We start from the raw sequence: 25093 nt of genomic DNA on the forward strand, positions 1-25093 counted from the left end.
GGCCAATGTTTGTGGTAATTTGGCAGACAGAAAAAAAGAAGGCCATAAATATTGATGTCCAAAACCTTACAGTCACAGATTTGCATGCGTCTATAAATTACCACCAGAATACATCATGGGCTATATTAATAGCTAGTAAAACACTACATCGTGTAACCCCCCTCCCTATGTTCTATGATACTCCGCAATGAATAAAAGAAGAAGAAGAAGAAGCATGCTTTAAACAGATCAATATATGCCATGTCTTGAACAACAAAGCACTGCCAGCGAAAGATGAGAAGATTTCACCAGTACCTCCCATTCACCATTCACTGCGTGGACGTGGAGTTTCCACCTGCAACCCAATACTGCTTGACAGCAACTAATACCTTCTCAGGAACTAAGGGACCATCTTCATGGTCCACCATTTTTGTATGCCACCTCATTTGTCCTACCATCTTCCTCACCTTAATTAGAACATTGACTTCATCACGGAATATAACTGCACCTTCTGGTCGCAAAATCCGATCCATCTCCAGAAGAATGTCCTCCATGTTACACCTGCAATCATTTAATTGAGAAATCTAGTTTCGTATAGCCTTATAGATCTAATATAAGAATCAGATGATCAAAGAATACTGAAATAAAACTCAACGATTCTACCATAGGCAGTGGAAATGGGTTGGTTAAAGATAAAGAAAACTTGTCTCGGATAATTCAGCCATGTCCAACGTAGAAGAGATGAAAATGAAAAGAAAATTTCATTTTTGCAGGAACAAAAAAGATGCAAGAAAACAAAAGCTGGCAGAGATGACAAAATAGAGAGACAAAAATCCAAGAAAAAACAACTCCAACAAGCGTGAGACTAAAGTTTAGTGAGTTGGTCGGTCCTGCCACAAGTGCTTATAGACAAATAACATGTGTGGCAACTATTAATCAGAAACTCAATCTAGGAGTACTGCAAAGTCCTCAACATCTAGTAGGCTGATTCAAAGTCACCATGATTTAGTTCTCAATGCATCTCATTTCAAATGCTGGACACAAGATGTCAGCATTCTCCCAGACTAAATATAGTGCAAAACCCACTACGCCTCTATTCAAGGAATCTCTAGTGAGTCTTTAGAGTTTATTTACATTTTCCATCTGAAATTTTACTTTCCTACATCATCAACATCACCCTTAAAACCCGACTAACCTATAAAGTATTCCCCAAGCTTCAACTCTGCAATCCTTAGTGAATTAGGTGCTGAATTTTAAGAATGTACTGTGCAGTGTAAAAACAATTGCTGAATTGTGTAAAATTTTCATAAAAGTTGTGGAGGTCACACAGAACCTGGAAAACAAAAAAAAAGATGCCTTTCAATTCATCCAAAGGCACCCTAGAATGCACTTTAACTACTGAGGTTCAGCTTATATTAAGACGTGTTCTTTAGTTCAATTAAAATGTTATGTTGGCCGAATGTATATTTCAAAATTTAATTGCTAATTATTATATATTTAATAACAAATGGTGAATTGACGTTAGAGCTTGTGCAAGGATTGCGAAAATAATGATGCCAATACACAAGAAGGTTATCATGCAATTCATTCGGTGGCTGATCAATCAAGGACATATCAATCTAGTTCAATATAGTACACCACCAAGCCTTATTGCAATGTATGATCTCATGCCAAAATTGTCTCATTGTTGATCATCATGGCATAAGAGCCCTGATCCACCCTTTACAGGAGACAGATTTGCTCTAAAACTAAATATATCATTTAAGTAGTTATGGATTAATTGATATCTGCAGATTGTTTTGGTTGAAAATTTATCTATTGTAATTGAAAAGAACACAAGGAAAAAGTGTCGAGGACTCAGAACCTGGGTTTCAAACATGTAACAAGGCTATCAACCACCAGGCCATCTCACATTTCCTTGTTAATGGAGTTGGTTCAGTGCACTTCACTAACAGAAGGAAAGAACACAAAAGAGATAACTAGGTATGCACAATGCATCATAACTTCTATTTTCTACGTGTACATGATATTGACAAATACACCAACGAAATAATTTAAGAAAACTTAAAAATGAACACTCCAGAACATCTCGTCTGTACTTATACCCCAATTACACAAAAAAGAAAGAAGCTACTTGCCCTTGAGCACTTACTACAAACAGAAAACAGCATTATGCATAAATATAAGCATGCAATAGCACAGTGAGGAGCAAAAAATACCATCAGAAGAGCTTATATGACAAAGAAAGAAAATGGTGCAGATTTAAGTGAGAGAGAGAGAGAGAGTATTTGTCAGTGTAACACAAAGAACTAAAGTATTACTTACCTGTCTTTGTATAAACTGAATACTCCACTGGCATGAATAAGGTCATAGGTCCTTGGGTATGTGGAGAAAGCTTCACACCTGTAATAGACAGACATTGTAAATAAATAACACTTCATCATCATATTGGATCTGGTCAACATAGGTCCAAATGATAGTGATTCGGAACTCAATGCTGGAAAAGACCCAAATTATGTTAGCGGAAAGTAGATTTTGTTGGAACTGCATGTTAGAGGGTACTTCACAAGCTACTTATTAGGCACAAGGCATCTAAGGATTTATATAATCACATCAAACTTCTCCTACATTGCAACGTAACAATGGTAAACATTATGGTGCTTCGAAAAAAATTTCAGAAAAATGTCATAAAAGACACAAAAAGCTAAAGTATCCAAAAGAGGAATGCAAAAACTCAAAATTTTACCAGTCATGATAGATTCCAATCAATCCTCTCTCATATATCACACCCAGTGTACTTTTCTCAGCTATAGTTGGCACCACATTCATAACCCACAGTTTCGGAGACTCAAGGGCGGCAGCAAATCCTCCCATCCCAGCATTCATATCCATAATGTTGCGATATCGTCCAGAGTCGAGAAGCTTATTGATTTTCTTATAAGCATTTACATGCTTTTTCCATTCCTTATTGTACACCTGGTATGTCTTAGCAGAAACTCCAGGAACGGACCCACTAGCAACTCTCGGAGGGACAGCATAAAGCCTCTCTGGAAACACCTTCAATTGCCCACCAGCCACTTCATCTGAGCTACCACTATCAGGATATGGAGTAACGCATGCCTCCATTTGCTTGTACCTAGAAATCATAAAAATTGGGAATAAATCTAAAGCACAAAAGAGAAAATAGTGATAGGGTCAATGATAATGGAGCACAAGGAATATCATCACATATGAGTGAGAGTGTGCATGTTGCATCGTTTGGCCATTACAGTGAAGTGAATTTTTTGGCCAATACACTGAAGTGAAATTTTTAAGGCAGCCATACCACGCATCATCTGTGTCTGTGGATTTGCAAAGGGTAGCTCTAGAATCATCTTGTCTACCACGACAGGAATCAGCATTTAATCTCTTTTGCCAAATGGCCATTTCACCATTTTCATACTTCTTATCCCAGCAAAGAAGCTTGGCGGTCTCTTCAATCTTTCTCTGTTCCTCCTGAAGTTCCTCCTTGGGACGCTGCCATGATCTGTAATTATTCTTCCAGTTGATGGGAGGTCCAGAAAGCACCCAGTAACCACCAGGTCTGAGAACTCGATCGACTTCCATCAGGTACATCCCGTCTGCGAAAAAGAAAAACCCATAATTAAAGGCAATAAACAAACACTTGATAGGATAAAGGAACAAAGGTAAAGAAAGGCAATTCCTTGATATGAAGTGGCTCTCACCATTAGCTCCCCATGGAATCAAGCAACGAGAGCAGTGAGCCATATCAAAGGCTCTGGATGGATATGGCAGCTTCACAGTACCAAAAACACCAATAACAGCAGGTACACCTCTTTCAAGTGCAAATTGGACCTGTGCTTCATGTGAATCTCTCGGAGCAAATGACATGGCAATGACATTCCTGCTCCAGAGGTATGCACCTAAACTGGCAACCTAAATATATAAATAAAGAACAATATGAACCGAGTGTAAAAGGATTATCAGCAAATTCACAATTTCTTACAAAAATGTAAAGAACTTTAGCATACCCCACAACCAGTGTCCAATGCAGTCCTGACTGTCCCGTTAGCAATTGGCAACACCGAAGCTAGTTGATCAATATACTTATCTGCTCCTTGTGGAAACTGTGTTCCTCCACCAGGAAACCTAAACACGTTGCCCTCGTACTGGACCCAGTTCTGAATAGCCTTTTCGACAGTCAAGCTCTTATAGGGTGCATTAGCAAAGGGGACATAGTCCCGACTCTTAGGCCAAGGAAATGGGGTGACATAACCTTTAGGAGCAGGTATCAAGCAGTGTAGCTTCTCTTGTTGAGGAGGACAGTGTCTCTCCCGATAAATCATATTATCCCTCGGAAAAGTCATAGCACGACTCTGATCTTGACAAGGGGTATAATCAGTAAAACGAGAAGGGCAAGGCTGATAGATTTTGGATTTAGATTCAGAATCATCGTCGGGCCCAATGTCACCACCATGATGGGTCTCGAAAGTAAGATTTGGAATGATATTACAGTCTTCTGTACTCTTGATAATCCTCTCGGCAAGATTGTCAGCCTTGCCAAATCCACTCCTTTGCCATGCACCCAAGATGTAAAAAAAACAGCATAACCCAGCTACAATAAATATTTGCATAGAACTCCTAGTTCTACCATCAGCTGAACTGCTTTTCAACGCCATCCTTGAAAAAAAATGTAAGGTGACAGATCAGATAAGCTCAAGTCTAAAGATTTAAGAAAAAAAAAAAACATGCGTCTGAATCAGAGCAAAACAGAGAAGCTTACGGATCGCATGAAGATGCAGACAAGAGAGGGGGATCTCGATCTCAGTGACCAGTAAATGTTGAACAACGAGATCTCTGAAAGAAATTGAGTAATAATATCACTGACTATTCACTAGTGGTAGTGGTAGGAAGGGAGTACTTGCAGGCCGTAAATACTGTTTTTTTTTTAGATCCACGAAACACGTCTCTCTTCTTCAAGCTGTTCTGGTTGTTGTAGAATTTTATTAAAAAAAGCAAAAGAGATGGTTCCGTTCCAAAACAGGGATGCTGTCTGTTGGCCCATTTAAGATTTTAAATGAGAGAGGGAGGGGAAGGGGGGGCCCACGGGACAATCTTCCTCCAGAAAAATTAAAACCGGACAGCACAAGCGAGCGTGTCGTTTAATTTGACCTGAACAACTTATTAGTAATGCCCACCCAATTGTTATCTCTCTCCTGGATCTTGTGGGACTTCATGGCCTTCATAGATTTAATAGTAAGCTGTGTGGACGGATAGTACGAGGTCGTTTTTCACTTGTCTATGTCCGCATTGATAAGTTCATTGATGGGGAGTATATAATAACAGAATTGATGGGCGAAAACGATATAAAAATATATAACCAAGCAAGAAAACAGATATTACAAAATTTTTGGGTTGCAAATTCAAATTTGTAATTTTATTTTTTTTGACAGTAAATCTAATAGAGTAGGTCTCTCGAAGAGGGTTATAATAACTTTAAATACACTAAAAAATCAAACCATCTAGGTGGTGGCCCAGTGATAAGAGCTTGGGATCAAGAGGTTTGCTCCCTATGTGGTCTCAGATTCGAGCCATGTGGTTGCTCATATGATGGCCACTGGAGGCTTACATGGTCGTTAATTTCAGGGCCCGTGAGATTAGTCGAGGTGCGCGCAAGCTGACCCGGACACCCACGCTAAACTAAAAAAAAAAAATCAACATGTATTGTATAATAGAATCATAATCATGATATGTAAAGAAAAATAGCACGAGAAATCCAAAAAAAATTGCAAGACATGATATTTTGAACCTGGGTCAATGAAATCCTCAAATCCTGGTTGAGGATGGACTAGCAAATCCGATCTCTTACGAGACCATACCTTAAGAATGTCCTGTAAAAAATTAATTTTAATATAATAATTTGATTAAAAGTTATGATCATTGTTATAATTTTAATTTGAGTGACTTTGCTGCTCCAAATATATTATTTATAATATGATTTATTTTTTAGATTTAATATTTAATGAAAATGTGAATAGGTATTTCTTTTATTGGCAACCAGGTTATACAATGTGTAATTTAAGATTTTTATTTTAAAATGCAATTGAGATTTGATGTTTTTTTATCTGATTTCCAATTATTTTAATCAAAACCATAAAAAATATAAAAATACAATTAAAAAAACATTTTAAAAAACACTTCAAATCACGTAATTGAACATGCGATATTGCAACTAATAAGTGCGGAAGCTGATAATTAGTGGGTGTTTGAAAGTATAATAACGATTATTTTTAAAAGTATTTTTTGTTCAGAAGTACATCAAAATAATATATTTTCTTATTATTTTTTATATTAGCACATTAAAATGAATTAAAAATATAAAAAATAAATTTAAAACAAAATAAAATAAAATATTTTTTAAAATAAAAAAATAAACAGTATTATTAGGAGAATTTATCACGTTGGTTTTACGCACCAGGTATGCGCGCAGACAGCTGGCACCAGATTTTAAAAGGTGCTGCAGCTAACTGGAGGGGTTTACATTCGTTCTACCAAGACTGACATTGAGATAATTAAATATATATTCAGGCCTAAAAGTTTATTGTCCCTTTACGTATTCAATCACAAAACCTCCTCCCCCTGCTATTATTATTACTGCCTACCACCGAAATTAATTATTACTGTGTTATATATCCATTCACTGTTTTGATAAAAAAAAATTAAAGTATATTTGATAAAGAGCAGGGAATTAAAGGAAAACAGACCACGACGGAGACATGACGGCCCAATACCCTTTATTGAGCTTCTACCATTTGGAGCAGCCATGTTTTCCAAGAAGCCTCAGCTCCTGGGCCTCCCTTAGCTTTCATATAAACTTATATATATATATATATATAAAACAGATAAGATATGTCAAAGGATGCTGTTGCAGGCTCAAGCTTTCATCACCTTCCCCCCCTTCTGTCCTCTATTCATCTTTAACTTTCAGAGAGTGTGATGAACCATCGAAAAACAATCAAAAGTAAGCCCAAGAGGCTGCAAAATGTGATCGTTAAAATCACTTGTAATGTCATGATTTGGTTCAGGATCGCAAAATTGACGGAAATTAAGCCCTGTGATATTTCACTGTAGCTGAAATTTTTTTTCAGTGTCTTGTAAATCATGAAATCATTGGTGGAATTAAAATAATTTTTTTTTAATTTTTAATTTGATTATCTAACTTTTTTTTTTTTTACAGTTAAGCTCAAATTAGTATTTAATTGTATTTTTTTTTACAAGAGAGCATTGGATTGAAAAAAAGAAGAACAATGTGAAAAAAACTGGTAAAATAAATGGCAACTTTTAATTCTATACCAAAGTTTAGAGAGAAATGATCGCTGAATTCCAGCAAAAAAATTAAAATATAGTCATTGATGATGATTTCAGCAACCAAAAATAGTTAAAATCGATGTTAATGAGTTATTTTCATTTGAGGAGTTTCGCCTAAGTTTTTTTTTTCCTTTTATCTACTCGATGAGATAGATCCGACCGCATAATGTTTTTGGATTCAAATTGATTTTGGTTTTCTTATCTTTTTTTTTTTGGGGGTTAGGTTATAGATACATTTATCAAGGTATTTAGAGTATTTTTTATATGTTTTGAGTCAAAAATAAGTTTTATACCCAAAACAACCAACACCTCGTTTTTCCAGCTACCTCTAGCTATCAAATTCTACACAAAAATAGGTGACACGATATTTACTGTCACATACAACGCGTTGTTTATTGTCTTGTTTTTTTTTTAAAAAAAAAACAGTTATCCACCCTACTGTTAAGGAATTTTTAAAAAAATAAAGCAAGGGCCAGGAGAGTGAGTTGGGCTATTTTTTTGGCCTAATGTTCACGGGCTCTGTTTTTCAAGCTTTGTTGTGTTTATATATGAGATAAAAAAAATAATAAAGGAAAACACTAAACTTGATTGAGTTCATGAACGAAACTGCTAGTTTAATGGGTTTACTTGCAGCATTCGAGCTATAATTTTTTTTTTTTTGTTTAAAACTTTATTTATCCCTTGATTATTAAAAAAAAAATTAACTCTTTTTATTGATGATCTATTTATTATTTAGCTCAGAACTAGAAAAATATAATTTCACTATTTGTTATCAATAATCTATCATTTATATGTCAATCACATGTGTCTAACACAATTTTTTTCCTTTAAAAATATATTTAGTATAAGAAAGTTTTCACATGCATTATCGTCATATAATTAAATAAAAAATAATTTTTAATATAAAAAATTTATTGAATCAAATGACGTGCATAACTTGCATCACGAGCTTACCTAGTCAACCCAGGTTTATTTGAATTTTTTTAATTAAGTTTCATTTGTTTTACCACTTTCATCATCTAATACCATGATACTTGATGATTGAGTTTTTCACTTTTTTTTTTTTAAGCTTATCCTCGTGACTCTTGCATATCCCCCATGTTTATTCAATATATTTTAATTTTGATATTGAATAAAAATATAATTTAATTCCCAGTTAAAATTTATTTTTTAAAAATACATCTTAAAACTGTCTAAATATTTTATTTTTGTTGCGTTTAGAAACTTTTCTACTCCTACAATGTAATAGTTGATACTTCTATCACTACGAGTCAAAAGACACGTGATTGTTCACGTGAAGCTGTACTGGCAATCAATTACCGTTTCCTGTTTAATCGGTGCCTTAGTTCTAATTTTATTTTATAATAAAATAGTTGTTTTATTATGAAACAAATAAATACCTTATAAACACACAAATACCAAGTATGCCCCAAAATTATCGAGGCAGCGTTAATTTTCCATCCAAATTATTCTTTATATCTAAATTATATTTACATAACTGAAGATATTTTTTAGATTTCTCTAAAAAAAAAAAAAAAAAAACACTGCGCGAGGATATTATTTTTTATCGGATGCTCTCCAAAGAGTTACTGCTCTGATAAATACACGTCCTCGATGTTGGATCGAATAATATAATAGTAGTTTGCTCCTCCGAACCGGGCTAGGCATGGGCACAACCTCCAACGGTATAAAAGCATATCCGATAGTATTTAACTGTTATCTGACATCGCATTACCGTTATTCTTTTAATTAAGAGCTCGTGAGATTGATTCTATCTCGGATGTCCCGCTTGTTTATAAGTTAATTGTGCTATCCGGTAGATTTTGAGTTTTGACGATTGTCGAGTTGGCGTGCACCGCTGTCACTTTTCACGCCTTGATAAGGATTTTTTTTTAATAAATAAATAAATAGCTAGGAAAACTCAGTATTTGCAGAGAATTAGCGGGAAGGAAACATTTTAAAGCTGGTAGGCTTTTATTAAAAAACAATTAGTTAAACTTTATTTTGCCAAGATTTTATTGTTGCTATGAGAAATTGAAAAGAATCCAGAAAACTGGTCCCTGTACCGGAAAACCACCGGGAATTACATGCTAAATAGTTTCATAAAAATAAAAATAAAAAAGAGTTACAGAAAGATCGATGAAGATTGTATCTCAGATCAGTGTATGCTTTCTCCAGCTCTCAGGGTAATGTTTTGTATTTAACGAGGGGATTGTTTTCTAAAGTATTTATTATTTAAAAATATATTAAAATAATTTAATTTTAAAAAAAATTCATTATAATTTCAACATGTTAAAACGATTTAAAAATACAAAAAATAATTTTAAATTAAAAAAAACACTGTTAAACTGTGGATACAAACAACTCTTGAGCAGAAATGTGGAGCTGGATAACTGATTCCTATTTTTCATATTTTAGGATTAAGTATGTATTTAATAGTGTAACATAGTATGTGTTTTTTTTTTCAATATTAATACATCAAAACCATAGGAAAAATAATAAAAAATATTAATTTAATATTTTTTTAAATAAAATATACTTTTAAAACCACATAAAAACAGAATTTATCTCCCTTCCAAACACTAACTAAACGAATAATAACTAGCTGGTCGGCATAAAAAAGAAGAAGCAGTGAATGGAGACAAATAAAGGTAGGTCTACGGAAAAGGTATTCCACCACCTGGGTAGAGAATAAAAAAAATAAATAATAATAATAATAAAAAATAAAAAATAAAAAATAAAAAAATAAAAATAAATGTGACGTCGCAACGTGCAAGAGGGAAATCACGCCCAGACGATCCTACAAGATTAAAAAAAAAACCGGCATTATATGACACCAACAATCGGCAGTAATCTGTTAAAAAACAAAATCAGCAGTACCGAGCTTGGAGGTCCCTGTACCATTCAATTTTTGTCGATATGATCTTCATACTAAAAGTTTATTAATATAGCCCTCTTGCTCCATCCTCTCGCCTGTTAATATGACACCAATCCATTTTTTTTATTTCTAAAATGAAAAATATTGATAAAAAATAAAAAATAATAATTCTGAATTTTCTAGCTGCTAAAAATAAATAAATTAGTTAGAAAAAATTAGGAACGCTTGCTCTTTTTGTTAAAAAAAACTATTGTTAAATAATTTATTCAAATTAAGTTCATGATGAGTGAATAAACTAATTACTCATTAAAAAAATATTTAATTTTAATATATAATTTAAGATAAATAAAATGATGAAGACCGTGAGAGATAAAAAATATATAACAAGAGAGAAGCATATTTTATAATTATTTTTATTGAAATCTATTTTTAGAGAATTTAAGCTGTCTAGATTGTTTTGTAATTTCTCATTATTTTTGAAGTAAGAAAAAAGTATATTCCAAGTTAAGGGTCAAATTATCACCGTTAGAGGAGCAATTGGACATGAGGATCGCGTGCAGAAGAAACAGTACAGGGGCTTTATTGAAGATGTTATATGTGAGGGACCATTTAGAACAAATTGAATAGAACAGGGACTGCCAAGCTCTTTTATCCTTAACAACCACAGGCACGGAAAAAATGATTTGCCCGCTTCTCTTAGCTTAAAACAGGGTCTCTTTAGCAGAGAGAGTAGCGCAGCACCCCACCCCCACCACCAACTGGCAATGGCATAGAGTCAGTGACCTCACTTGCCTTTTCCTTTTTCGCTATACTTTTTTCCTTGTCTCTTTTCACCTTTCCTATCTTCCTTTCTCAAATCTCATCAGCTACTTTTCTTTATTTCTCTCTCGTAGTATCTAAAAAACCCCCTACTTTTTGCTTAAAAACCCAGATATGAACTAGGGTTTGTTGCCAATGCAAAGAGCTTGATTCTTCACATTTCCCTTGAGAATGCAAGTAATGGGCGAAATGGGGAAGAATGTGTTGGTTTTGTGTTTTATTTTGCTATTGTTTTTTGGAGGTGTCACTTCAGCTCCTACTACTACTTCACCAGCAAGTGAGTAAGCTGCTTTTGTTTGATCTGGTTTTTGCTTATCGACTTGAAGATTTTAGCCTAATTTCTTTCTTTTCGTAGAGATTGTTAGTGGGGTTTTCTCAAATGTCGTGCCTGCTTTCATGAAGTGGCTATGGTCTATGAAATCCACCACCAAAACAGGTTTGGATCTCTGATTCTACCGCCACATTTGCTCCTTTTGTTCTGTTCTGTTTTTTTTTTCCTGCTGGTTTTGGGCTCATGGAACTTTCGTTGACAGTGATCTCTGGTCGTCCAATGATGAAGTTTGAGAGCGGGTATACCGTGGAGACAGTGTTTGATGGAAGCAAGCTCGGGATTGAGCCTTACTCCGTGCAGGTGTTGCCCAGTGGAGAGCTTCTGATTCTGGACTCTGTTAACAGTAACATTTACAGGATGTCTTCTTCCCTGTCTCTCTGTAAGTGGGTTTTTTGTAATGATTTGGGATATTGATTGATTGCCCTTGTCTTCATGGATAAGTTTCCCTGTTCCTCTGATGCATTTGTTTTGAGCGTAATGTTTTTTTTTATATTTTGCCTCTACCAATCATTTCTCATAACCTTTCTTTTCCTGTAACTTTGTATTAAACAAAAGACAAAGAAGCTTATAGGCCATTATTCAATAGTCTGCATTTAGAATGCAGATAAGCTGCTTGTTCTATTTGACGCGTATGATGTTTTCTCAGATGTTATTGGAAAAAAGATGCTTGCACAAACTTATTTCTCTGGAAATAGCCTCGTGAAGTTCAATATAGATACCACTTTCCTCACTGTTCATGTGGTGGATTGCAACTTACGCGCGCTGCAATTTACAAAGAAATTCTTTTTCATATTTGCACTTTACACGATGTGGTGTAGTGGATTGCAACTAACAATTTGCTACATCTCCTCTACCTTAAACCAATTGTGCATTTACCGTGCAGACAGCAGACCTAAGCTGGTAGCTGGATCCCATGAAGGATACTCTGGACATGTGGATGGAAAGTTGAGAGAGGCAAAGATGAACCACCCAAAAGGGCTTACTGTAGATGACAGAGGAAACATTTATATTGCAGACACCATGAATATGGCAATCAGGAAGATAAGTGATGCAGGTAGATGCTCAGTATTTTGTTTGGGAGGGGTTTAAGGGCAACCTTAGATTTGTGGGGCTTGAGTACTGTTATCAATATAAGGTTGTTACTAATGTTGGCTGTAGATGCTAGTTGCTGATATGGTTGAAAAATCTTCATGTAGGGGTTACAACAATTGCTGGAGGGAAATGGGGCCGAGGGAGCCATGTTGATGGGGCAAGTGAAGATGCGAAGTTTTCTAATGATTTTGACGTGCTTTACATTGGAAGCAGTTGCTCCCTACTTGTTATAGACAGAGGAAACCAAGCCATCAGAGAGATCCAGCTGCATTTTGATGACTGTGCTTATCAATATGGAAGTGGTTTTCCGCTTGGTAAACTGATCCATCTGAATTTTTATCTTCTATTATTTGTCAACATGTTTTGATGTTTAGGTGATCTTTCTCTTTGCAGGAATTGCAGTGCTGCTAGCAGCTGGCTTCTTCGGTTACATGCTAGCATTGCTGCAACGCAGGGTGGGAATGATTGTTTCTCCTCAGAATGTAAGTGTCACTTTTATTTTTCAACAAATTGTCATTTCTTGAATCCTTACTCCTTAGCACATCTACAATGATACTTTATGGTGGACAGTTAAACAAATTATTCTCCATGGAGTAGTTCGAACTTGTCTTTTTTTTTTTTTTTTACTCTTGTTTATTTTATTTGTTTAGCTAACTCTGTAATAGTTTTCCCCTCTGTTGGTGAATGGATGACACTATCAGATAAGCTTTTGCAGAATTATGCTTTATGGCTTTGCCAGGAAGAAATAAATCTATGCAAACGAAATTTAAAAATGAATTTCTTTTAGACAATTCACTTTGAGGTTAGCCATGCAATCTTGGTTCATTTATTCAGTGCCAAAATGGCAATGTCGTCTCTTGTCTGAAAGTAGTTCGGTCACATTTCTCTGAAGTGCCAAACATAGATCAGTTATCCTGGCAAAGCATTTATCTGCATTTTACCATCTTCTAGTACACAATGGACAGATTGTTTAACCTTCTATTCTGCGCTTCTGGTGGACCAGGTTGCAATGGAAACTAGCACTACAGGAAATCCTTATCAGAAGCCTATCAAATCATTCAGGCCACCTTTAATCCCAACAGAAGATGAACAGGAGAAGCATGAGGAAGGCTTATTCGGATCCCTTGGCAAGCTTTTCATCAACACTTGGGCATCTATTGCAGAAATTTTGGGAGGCATAGTTCCCAGTTTCAGAAAGAAGCCACCAAGCTATCAGTATCAAAACTACCAGCAGCAATCAACTTCTTGGCCTGTGCAAGACAGCTTTGTGATACCAGATGAAGACGAGCCGCCTTCGACTGAAACCAGAACCCCAACGCCTAGGAAAACCTATCCATTCATGTCAAAGGATACAGAAAAGATGCATCAATGGCGGCAAAGTCGTTCTATCTATAGTGGGTGGGATGGAGATTTTCAGCAGCAGCAGCAGCAGAAACAGCAGTATCATCATCGGTATCAATCCTCTACCCCACATACTTACTATGAGCAAAGCTACGAGAAAACCAATGAGATTGTGTTTGGGGCAGTTCAAGAGCAGGATGTGAAGCATGGAACTACGGTGATATTGCCTGTAAATTATGGAGATCCGATACACAACCGCCACAACATCCGCTCTCGAACCAATTCTCTGCATTAAACAAATGGGTATTGAATATGTGACAATATGCAGAGATTTTGGAGGCTTCGGGATATACTCGATGTCAGGATTTATTCTTAGAGAATGGAGGTTTTTTGGGAGCCGCTTACTGCTTTTTAGGGTTCACTCGGTCTGGTAAAAATAATATAGTTGCATTACATGGTGCTTTGATAAAAATTGGTCTTAAGAAGTTATGAAGATGCCTTGTTCTCTGATTCTATGTGTATCGAATGCGTGGTTGACAATGATTTGGTGAAGGCCCTTTGGACAGAAATTAATGAGCCAACCTGTTGTTCCATAACAAGAAGGTACAGTTTGATGTCTGATCCTTTTGGGATGAAAATGACTCTCTCACTTTAATTTCTCGTTTTTGACCTTATAACCTTTGTTTTAATTTTTGCTAGCCAATTAGAGTCCAAATTCCCCAACTTCATGTTCATGGGCAAGCATCACCTGCTCTCTTGCTAAAGTAGACGAAGAAGAAGAAACAAGGATTTTGATATTTCTTAACTATATTCTTCGATAATTCTCCAACTTCATGTTCATGGCAAGCATCGTGAAGATATTGATAATCTGCTCTCAAACTTTTATGCTTCGATTGTCAAGTGTTCTTAATTAATTAACTAGGGTATTAAATTTTTTATTTCGGTAACCATCTGTGTACACGCACAGTCCTCCAGCTTGGTCAATTAACACTGTTGATCAACCTCATGGTAAGTTTATAAGGAGATGAACCGACGGTCTAAAATCTCTCAAAATTAAGTGGTCAGTTAAAGCCACTAACATTCAGAGGGATCATTACCACGGAAAATGACTAAATTAAGAAAGTAGAGGAAGAAATGTGAGCGGCCTGGAACTGGAAGTCACCGTGTAGAATATCGAGGACGTGCCCCCCTCCGCAGTCTTCAACAATTATACCCTCTCCTCCAAGAACATTCTGTGGCTCTCTGTAAAATGAGACAACCACAGAAGAACTTACGTGAAGTATGACCGATTGACTACGCAACGTTGACAACTCCACAGGTAACCAAGCGTGAATCCGTCCAAAATGGACAATGCGATGAAGATGCTCAAAATAGGTTGCAAAGTGTTGCAGAATAATTGAAACCATGTTCTCTTGACCTGATAGCCAAGACCAGCTACTTAACTTTAAACACTTCCACTTTCCATCTATTACTCGACCTTTCTTGCATAGGAACATGGCAAATACATGGAAATGGTACACAAGGAACAAGTCTTGCTTGAACAAGCAGTGGATGAAGAGATTTGGTCCGTATCAGGTTGCCTGCAATAATTCCTTGATATCATATCCTTGTTGCTGAGCAAGAACAACCAGAAGTAGTGTTAGCTTTATTTCTTGACACAGCAACTTAAAAGGGCAAAATTTATCGCTCCAAGCAAACTATTTATTGGCAGCCCCCAAAGAGTCCAAACTGCAGAAAGCCAAATCTGAGTTCCAATGAAGCTTAAAAGTGACCGTCAGAAGCAAGCTATATACCTGAAGCAAGGAGAGAATGGTAAATAACCCCGAGTTCCAGAAAGCATGGATTGTGATTGGGGTTACGAGTATGAAAACCCCAGAGCAGTCCCTACGGAGATGAATAAGTCCATTTGTTTTCTGCAAAAAAGGCCGCTTTGGAATTTATCCATTGGAAAGCCAGTTACTTCAACATCAAATATCTACAGCTTAAAATGCTTCATCATCATGGCAAGGCCATTTTCCTAGTGACAGTACATGGAACTTTTGATCTAGTAACCAACGCACTCATGTTACCTAGCACAAGTAGTAGAGGAAACTCTTCATAATTTATGTGAAAAAGATTTTATAAAAAAAGCATAATAATTTTTTTATCAAAAAAATAATTTAATCGACCAACGACAAAGTTCACACTTCACATAACACTAATTAAGCTCACATAACACTAATTAAGCAAAAAAAGAAGAAGGTGTAACCTTCTTTATCTTCAAAGGAATTTGGTTTGATGACACTAATTTAGTGTTTTTTTTTTTTTTACAAAAATGACTTTCTAATTAATTAATTCTAGAACTACCATTAAAAAAAAAATTATTAAATTTTTCTTAACACACCAAGCTGATACAGAAGTATGGTTCTAAAATTATCCAAAAGGGGTTTTTATTGATAAGGATTTAGTCAGGGGTGGAACTAGAAAATTTTAATTGGAGGTGTCATCATAGAAACTATAAGTTTGGAGAGCAAATATTTTATTTTTAAAAAGGCTAAATGCATAAGTGTTATGAAAAATCTGAAAATTTAAGGATTAAAATAAAATAAAATAAAATAAAATAAAATTTAGGGGTGCCAATCTCCCCGAAACTTGCCATAGTTCCGCCCCTAGATTTAATCTTGATTCGAAGATATCCTTATCATAAAAGAAAGAAGAATATATATATATATATCCCAGGAGTTCCTAAGAAAATTTATCAATGGAAAGAACGAGGGGCTTGAGATGATCAATCATCGTACGACCTAATTTTAGGTTGTTGGCCTGTCAAGAATGGCAACTTGTCTGGCACACGTGCGCACATCAACAAGAATATCTTTCTCGGGAGACCCGCATGAAAATAAATCTGATCCCCTGCCTGTACATATTATAGCCTAAATTCATCTGCATCTTATTACTGGTTGAACAGAATGCAAAGCCTACCAAGCCTTTTCTAGCAATCCTCTTTTCATTCTAAATAGTTATTGAAAACGAAATTTCTTCTTTTCTATTGGCCTGTGTAAAGCGTGGCCGGCTGGCCGCCATGTTGGAACTTGGAAGAGAAGAAAATTGTTTTCTTACTAATTTCTGTCGGTCTCAAATTGATATTTATAATAAAAATAATATCTTTTTATAATATACTTATACAATTACCCTTCAAATAAATCAATTGAATGCCTTGACAAGAGATGTCATGTATAATTAATTAATTTTTTAAAAAAATATCTATTTTACATAATGTCAAGTGCTATCATATATATAATCTAAATTTGTTTTTCTTCCCTCCAACATCCAATTATTGATTTAATATCTATCCCTTTATAAAATATAACAAAGTCTTTTACCTTTTCAATACGAGATAAAGCTCCCTTTATAAAAAAAAAGAAAAAGAGAGAGAGCATCAGTGCAAAAATGGCTCCTTCGAAAGACCCTTCAACACTTGTAAAGAGGCCAATTGTAAGTGATCAGGAAACATCTTAACTGCGCAAGAGCAAGAGCTCCATCATCAACCACATTGTTCACTGCATTGGCTTTTTTATGATCTACTACACAACATTACAAGATGTACATGACAGGTTTATTATCCTGTATGTAAAACGAAAAAATATTAGACACGGTATACCATCCCCACCTCCAGAGTAGATGCATGTGGTACACTTAGTGCATAGGCCGGTGCCCTGCTGTTTCTCCTCAAAAACTCGTACCCATAATTTACTACAAGCTTCTTCAGCATGCTAGACCCTTGCTTGGCTCTAACATAACAATGCCCTAGTATGTAAGCAATCCCAGCTTCCCTAGCTTCCATAAGTTCGTGCAGCTCCTCCCTAGCACCTCTGTTAATCTTCGGGCTATCTGGTACTATAAATCTAACTCTTTTCCTAGGTTGCATCACAGGTGGGGACCTAATCTCCCTCAACTCTGAGGTGCCTGCTGACTCTATTTTGTCAACATCATCCTCCCTCAATTGGATTCCATCTGTATGAGTACAACATGTTCCAACTACTGTCATTTTGTCATCTTCACTCTCCATCTCATCCCTTGCACCGTTCGGCTCAGCGTTCCCTGTGCGTATATACTCTGCTATACTACACACAAGATCCTTCTCAAACTCCATGTCATCCTTGTGAACATCACGATATCCATACCGCACAATGCACCTATATAATCTGTATTCTCTTGGGCCAATGTGCCCTATTAGAAACCGTTCCTTGGCTCTAACATGTGGAACAGGGACAGATTTGATGCAGAGGAAGACCAGGACTTGGTGGAATGCTGGAAGGTTGGTAACGAAGTGGGAGAAGATTGCTGGGATTCCAGACACCAGCTCCGTGTGTATGAGGCCAATTCCTCGAACACGCACAATACCGAGGCTGGGACCTAAGCTAAGTAGCCAGTTAATGGAGACCTTGTTTTGGACATCAAATTCGTATGCTTTGAGTGTACCATAGTGCCACACACACATAACGATCAGGAATATGAATGAGAGGGCAATAGGGACCCAGGCCCCTTCCAAGAACTTTATGAGGGAAGCTGAGAAGTAAAGAGCTTCAATTGTGCCAAAAAAGCATACAAAGCATATTGCAAGGAAGACAGTCTTGTGCCAACATAAGACGATAACCAGAGACATCAGGCATGTAGTAACTAGCATGACGGTTATAACTGCCAAACCTGTTTCAAAATAAGCAAGAAATTAAAACAGTAATGAAATTTCAGTCAATCCATTCACGCAAACTGATTTTTCATGAAGCATTAAGGGAGATTTTAGAACGCTTCAGAATCAGCAGATCAATATCTTGGAATTCATTTGGATAAAACCCGAAATCCTACCATTTTAGCAAACTAAATCTAGGTGAGTTCTTTCACATTACATTAAGGTTTCATTTAAAAGTTTTAAATGAATTCAAATGGACAAATCTAGCTTCTCTTTCTTGTCATATCCTTGCTACACTACTGCACAAACAGTCGATTCATGCATCTGCATACATACAATTGAATGGCTCCTCATGCAGACAGAATAGTCTATGGACTTTCATGTAATGCCCCTGCCATTTGGATGCTAGAGTTCATTGATCTTTAGACTCTTACACGTAGGATAATGGGCTCCTTCCCCACTACAGCATTCTTAGCACAAATTACTACCAGTACCATGAATTGGCTGGTGTAAAGTCTTAGCATTGAAACTTGTATAGTTAGATTTGGAAAATTCAATTCACACAATACCTCTCACATATTATCATCAAAAGAAATAATCTGATTTCGAAGAGATATGGTTGCATTCATCAAGGCCAATCTCATGGCAAATGCCCTTTGGTAGGTGGTACTGAACAACTAAGTAGCAGACATGTATTTATGATTCTTTGAATAACATGCCGCAAGCTGAAGCTAAAACCTAAAGTTCCCACAGCACAAAGGATGTTTAAATAAACAAACAATATGCGTATTAGATTGCTGTGCACAGAAAAGGACCACACACTTGTGTTCAATACTGTTACGGTCATACCTGAGGCATTACCCAGACGTTTTGTGTCCCTGAAACCAATAGTAACAGCCAAGCACAACAGCATCAAAGTCCAGTTTATCTCTGGGATATAGATTTGACCATGGATTTTGGATGATGTGTGAACTATTTTGACTCTTGGGAAGCAACCCAGAGCAGAGCACTGTTTGATTATAGAGAATGTTCCAGTGATTATGGCTTGGCTTCCTACTACTGCAGCAAGGATGGCTATAACTAAAACTGGCCATCGTAATTTACCTGGAACAACAACGTTGGTAATTCTGGTCAGTCAACTTGCATAATTATCCAAAGAATTATGCTATCTGTCTTGAAATATTTGTCCCGAATGAGTTTCCTAAAAAGTACCTAGCCACTTGATGCTCGGTCTTTTGTGGGACCCACCAGTGAGATTCACCCCACCAATGGTTCACATTATTCAGGAAATTGATTCAGAAAACTTATTTCGAGGAGAATAGCATTAGTCATATCCAAATAATATAATTTTCTTGAAGAAATCTTAAAGGTGCCTACCTGGAACAGACACATAAAATCCAATATGGTAATCATTATCAATAACATGATGCTGAGATAGGTACGCAGCTTGTCCCATATATGCAAGAATCAACGATGGATAAACCAAGGAGGTGAAAGCGATCTGCAGGACATGAAAAACTTTTAGAATAAGGCATTGACTAATGTAATTTCAGGTCATTTAATCCTAACCATATTATTTTTCTTTTACACTCATTTATTTCTATATTACTTTTTGAATGGGAATACTTTTTTTAAGTTCTATTTTATGCTGGAAAACAAGACTTTGAGTGCTTCTTCTGATATCATGAAAGAAAAATAAATTATGTATCTTGTCCAAAACTGTATGCAGGGAGATTTAGTATTGTGCCACACAGGATTCATGGTGAGCTAGAGTTTGGTAAATGCTTAATCAAAGTAGCTTAGGAACTTGTTTTGTAGAAAATGGGATGTCATTATAGCTGTGAAAAGTACCTGGGGTACTGTCGCAAGAAGAATTTAGGAGGAGGAGATAGAACTTGGTGACAAGAGAAAAAAGAAATACCCTAGGCCACAACCCCAAACTAAACCAAAATACTCATGAATTCCATTAGTTACTTACAGTTACAATTGCACGATCAAAATCCTAGTAAGGCATCGAGATAATGCAAGATAGGAACTCACAAAGCTCAAACCACATAAATCAACTTGCTGCCCTGTAAGAGCAAGTGATGCAGAATGAAAGTAGTAGATCTGACAACTAATATTGTGACGGGCAAACCAACTTAATTCAGTACAGAAAGCTTCATCTGAGTAGAATTGAGTTCTTTAAGAGTATATATACCTGGATTGATAATTGAGAAAAGTGTCCTAGATCAGCAAACATAGCTTCTGAGCCTGTATTTAAAAAAAAAAAAAACAAACCAAGAGGATGGTTAGCGAACGATGTTCCAGTGATTATGGCTTGGCTTCCTCTTTGCTTGTAAATGGCCTAAAAGAAGCAGTCAATCCAATAATACCTGTTATACATAACAAAATCCCACCCAAGGACATCCAACCTCCTCGTTGAGTCTTCCTCAAAAACTTGTACATGTAGTAGGGTGATAGAGCTTGATAAACATGAGGATTCCAGTGTATGATGTTATATATCCCAATGGCACTGATGCACAAAAGCCACATGAGAACAACTGGTGCAAACAAGAACCCAACCCTGTGGGTGCCATAATGCTGAAGGGCAAACAAGCAAATGAGTATGGTGCACGCAACTGGAACTTCCACATCTGCAAAATTATTGAATTTTTCAGATGGCAATATCACAGTAAGAGGCAAGTCATGTACGGTATGCACAGTGCCGATGGTGATAGCAGTACGAATAAGAAAAGAAGCAGCCTCATATGAAAGAGACTGCTTTTTCAAACTTGGAAATTCTGTTTGGCATTTTTCTACAGGATGGTCACATTTGTCGTCCTTTCTGCAGTTTCAATTTGAATTCGTCAACATTATTTTTTTCCTTATTGAGCATCGCAGCAATGGAAAATTTTCCAATCAAGCACATTATTTCGCATTAAATATTTTAGAGAAAATAAAGTGGGGAGAGAGATGAAGAGTTCATCTAGCATGATCAAATTCTAGAGTTGTGCCATACAAATACCAGTTTAGCATATTAATTGGCACAATTTTGCATAATTGACAAAGTAGAATCAGGAGATCCATCCTGCAGTTCTTCGATTTTAGCAAACAGGATGCATATTTACTTACATAGACATGAAAATAAGCAAGTTTCACAAGTTCTAAAGAAAAAAAATAAAATCAAGAGAACAGGACGCATTATGAAGTTGACGAAACCTAGAGAATAACTCAGGCACAAAGATGAGCTCCAAATTGCTTATCACGGCATTGAATTCCAACCAAAAGGTACTCCAATGAAGAGAACTTCCAGAAGAAACCTTGAGAGAGAGCGAAAGCAGTAACCTTACCCACTCAAGCCAGTTGACCATAATTAATCTACTACAAAGAATGTAATCGTATTCATTGAAAAAGGACATTGGAATTCCAAAACAGAAAATGAGAAAAGAAGCGGCAAGTATCTTACATTTGTGATGCTCTTTTGCCATGGAAAGCTCAAGGCCAGAAACCGCAGAGAAAACTGTACGTATGGTATCCAACGGTCACACAAACAATACAATTGGAGCCTAAAAAATAAAAACAGAAAGTTTACAAGCTAGAAGTGATCTAATAAGTGATGATTACCAGAAAGCGCAGGGGTAAGGACACCATCACCAATGACCATACAAGTCCCAATCAAAGCCAACAAAAGCAAGAACCTCTGCAACACCCTGTGCTTCTCGAGAGTAGATTTCAATCTTAATCCAAAAGCAGTTGTTGGGGTCAAACAAGTATTAGCAGCATCCTTCTTGTACTCATAGAGCTCTTCATCAGCCACCTGGCAATTGGGGAGTGAGTTGATTCGGGCATGTCGACACAGCAAGGAGTAGAGAGCAAAAGTACCTCCTTCACCATTATCATCAGCTTTTAACACTATAAACACGTATTTTAACAAAGGGACCAAGGTGAGGGTCCAGAAAACAAAAGAGAGCACGCCATAAATCTCTTCATTTGTCTCAGAATGTTGAATATCTTCAGCAAACGTGCTCTTGTACACATACAGCGGCGAAGTACTTAAATCTCCATACACAACTCCTAGACTTTGATATGCCAAAGTTAACACTGTCTTCCATGATTCTTTCTGAAACACACCCAAAAAAAAAATATACATGATTCTTCTTCTGCAACAAAGGTTAATAATAATACTAAAAAAAGAAGTCACCTTCACATGGTTTTGAAAAACCCCAGATTCCAGATCCATGATGGGACTGAGAGGGAAGCTTTCACAGGTTGTAATATTCGTTTCGACGATGACCCATTTGTTCAAAACTAACAAAAATGGAGGAGATTTAATTTGAAAAACTGCAGGCCAAGATAAAGATATCTGTTTTCTTCATTTGGCTGAGAACAGAGCACTAATGCTGAATGTCGACAGCAGAGCAGTTGAACAACCACGAATAAAGCATCACAAGCAGAAACACGAAATGCTAAAATAAATGCGTTGCGTGCCTTTTTTTAAGAGAGAAAAAAGCTTTGAGAGAGACATAAATTAGGTAGTGCTTCCATGCCTACAAGAAAAGGCAAAAAACTAAAAACAAACAAAGCAAGAAAGAAATTAGGTGGTGAGGATTTTTTTTGTTTCCTCATTCAGAGGGCATTTTCTTTATGGTAAATTACTTGTTTAGTCCCTGGGATTTTATTGCAATTATAACCCAGTCCTTTTTAAACAAAATCTACGGCTTAAGCTCTTCACTCTCCGTTGAACATTGTCTTACTGAAAATATCAGTTTGTTTTCTTGCTACATACCAAACTCACCCTTTGAAAATTTAAACTCTGATAGAAAACTAGCATCGTGCTCGTTTAGAGAAGAACATGAGTTAGATTACTAAGGGACTAGTTTGTGGTTTTTCAAATACGAAGAACTAAGTTATAATCATGCTCAAAACCAAGTGATTATTATTTACTTCTTTTTTTCTTTATAAATTTATATCGAGAACTCTATTGTGATTTGAACAGGTGGAGCGAAGGGTGGTGCAGTCCTGATGTGCTCTCCAATTGAGCCCGCATGATCAGACTCGGGCATCTTTTGAAAACTCCGTTGGCTTCTATCTCCTCCTCCTTCCTTAGCTTTATGTAAATCATGTCGGAGTGGTGTTTGACATGAAACAAGTTGTTGCAAGAGATAAAAATGGATTGCATGTGTTTAATTTTTTATAGATTTTTGTTTCTCAACAAACAAGTGGAAAAGAAGGAAGAAAGAGTAGCACGATTACGTGCATCTGTAAGGATTCCCTCAACAAACATGTGAAACAGAGCAATGGAGCACTGTTTTTTTTTTATTATTAAAAAGTTTTCTAACATGAAATAATCTAATTCTATTGATTATATGGAAGTATTTAATTATGGATTAGGGTTTTATTTACTTACGGAAATAAATCAATCAATCATTGTAACTGAAAATTTTCAATCATATATGTTAAATGTGTGAACTTGGGGCGGTTATAGAAAAACCCTAATTACCTGGTGTTAGGATAGCTCCATCTCTTCGCCAAAACAAGAAAAGCCTCGGAGGTTTCTAGCACGGGGATTAGTGAGAGGAGATGGAAAGTGTGACAGAGTGACCGGAGTGGATGCAACCCTAACCGATCAACTGTGTGACAGAGTGGATATTTACTGAGTTGTTTAGATTAACAAACATTTAAATTAGTAACTTCAGATTTAAAGAATCAAATTCTCGTGATTGGACCAGAGATGGAGTTAGGGTTCTTAGCTGACTCGAGGAAGGATCTTTGAGAAATCACTTGGCCTTTGAAAACTTCTTGCAGTGGTAAAAGAAGTTCCCAGTCCAACTAGAGTACTCTCATGCTTGGATTTAGGATATATATATAATAATAAAAAAAAAGCGGGAAAATATTTGGTTTGGTGCTCACATTATTACTACTGGTAAATTAGGGACACATGCAAAATAAACACCAAGTAGACAGATAAAGAAAGATATGTGATGCGGCTTTTAGATAAATAAATACCAGATCGGTGTCCGCGCGCTATGACATTAATAAAAACCATAGTTTTAAATCCTGGTCTGGTGGCCATCCCAGTTTAAGATCCGGGTTCTGAGTTTTGATCGAGTCACCAAGTCGGTCGGGTCAGTTTTTTTTAATTAAAACGACGTCATTTTAATAAAAAAACAAAAGTCAATGGGTTTGCAACTGGATCGCCGGGTCACACAGGATTTTTTCTTCAACCCGGCCCGATTCTAGTCCTGGATCGGTCAAATCCCAGATCGACCTGTCAGGTCAGGACGAGTTTCAAAGCTAGGTAAAAACAATATGTTGTGTGGATATTTTAGTTATTTTATTGTTTTGAAAAAAATAAAGATACTAAAAAGCTTTTTGTCATTAGTTTTTTTTTTTCCTTTTCTTTTCCAGAATAATTAAATCAATCTACTGTGTTAACAAAATAATGCCAAATGAACATACTTCTTTGGTTATTAATGTGGAGTGCAAAAATATTATTATATTATACCAATTCATAATACAATAAATTTTAAAATACTTTTTTATTTAAGCAAATAATAATAAAAATAGTGATATAAATTAAATTGATTGAATAAAATAAAAAACATCATGTAATGCAGTGCATATTAAAAATATT

The 25093-nt window shown here is 36.1% G+C and overlaps 3 protein-coding genes across 4 annotated transcripts; 1 reads left to right on the forward strand and 2 right to left on the reverse strand.

Moving 5' to 3' along the window:
• Nucleotides 1–29: 29 nt before the first annotated feature.
• Nucleotides 30–5025, reverse strand: LOC7459052 (probable methyltransferase PMT2). Its single transcript, XM_002315767.4, has 7 exons — nt 4763–5025; nt 4011–4659; nt 3705–3915; nt 3305–3599; nt 2726–3115; nt 2305–2382; nt 30–540 (listed from the first exon to the last, which is right to left on the reverse strand). The coding sequence occupies exons 2-7, from the start codon at nt 4656–4658 to the stop codon at nt 309–311; spliced, it is 1854 nt and encodes a 617-aa protein (XP_002315803.3). The 5' UTR covers nt 4659; nt 4763–5025; the 3' UTR covers nt 30–308.
• Nucleotides 5026–10946: 5921 nt separating this feature from the next.
• Nucleotides 10947–14699, forward strand: LOC7459053 (uncharacterized). Of its 2 annotated transcripts, XR_002983915.2 has the most exons (8): nt 10947–11321; nt 11400–11480; nt 11578–11754; nt 12259–12429; nt 12572–12781; nt 12861–12949; nt 13471–14411; nt 14508–14699. XR_002983915.2 is itself a non-coding variant. In XM_024609269.2 (7 exons), exons 1-7 carry the CDS (start codon nt 11216–11218, stop codon nt 14101–14103), a joined length of 1467 nt encoding a protein of 488 aa, XP_024465037.2. In that variant the 5' UTR covers nt 10947–11215; the 3' UTR covers nt 14104–14446. The 2 variants fall into 2 exon arrangements, 1 of the variants encoding a protein (XP_024465037.2); XM_024609269.2 differs by lacking the exon at nt 14508–14699 and having other exon boundaries at nt 13471–14446.
• Nucleotides 14700–17228: 2529 nt separating this feature from the next.
• Nucleotides 17229–23030, reverse strand: LOC7474234 (potassium transporter 6). Its single transcript, XM_002315768.4, has 8 exons — nt 22661–23030; nt 22084–22579; nt 21926–21979; nt 20853–21113; nt 20678–20730; nt 19855–19978; nt 19327–19581; nt 17229–18494 (listed from the first exon to the last, which is right to left on the reverse strand). Exons 1-8 carry the CDS (start codon nt 22697–22699, stop codon nt 17434–17436), a joined length of 2343 nt encoding a protein of 780 aa, XP_002315804.1. The 5' UTR covers nt 22700–23030; the 3' UTR covers nt 17229–17433.
• Between the last annotated feature and the right edge of the window lie 2063 nt (nt 23031–25093).

The sequence above is a fragment of the Populus trichocarpa genome, chromosome 10, assembly GCF_000002775.5.
Source record: "Populus trichocarpa isolate Nisqually-1 chromosome 10, P.trichocarpa_v4.1, whole genome shotgun sequence".
NCBI lineage: Eukaryota > Viridiplantae > Streptophyta > Magnoliopsida > Malpighiales > Salicaceae > Populus > Populus trichocarpa.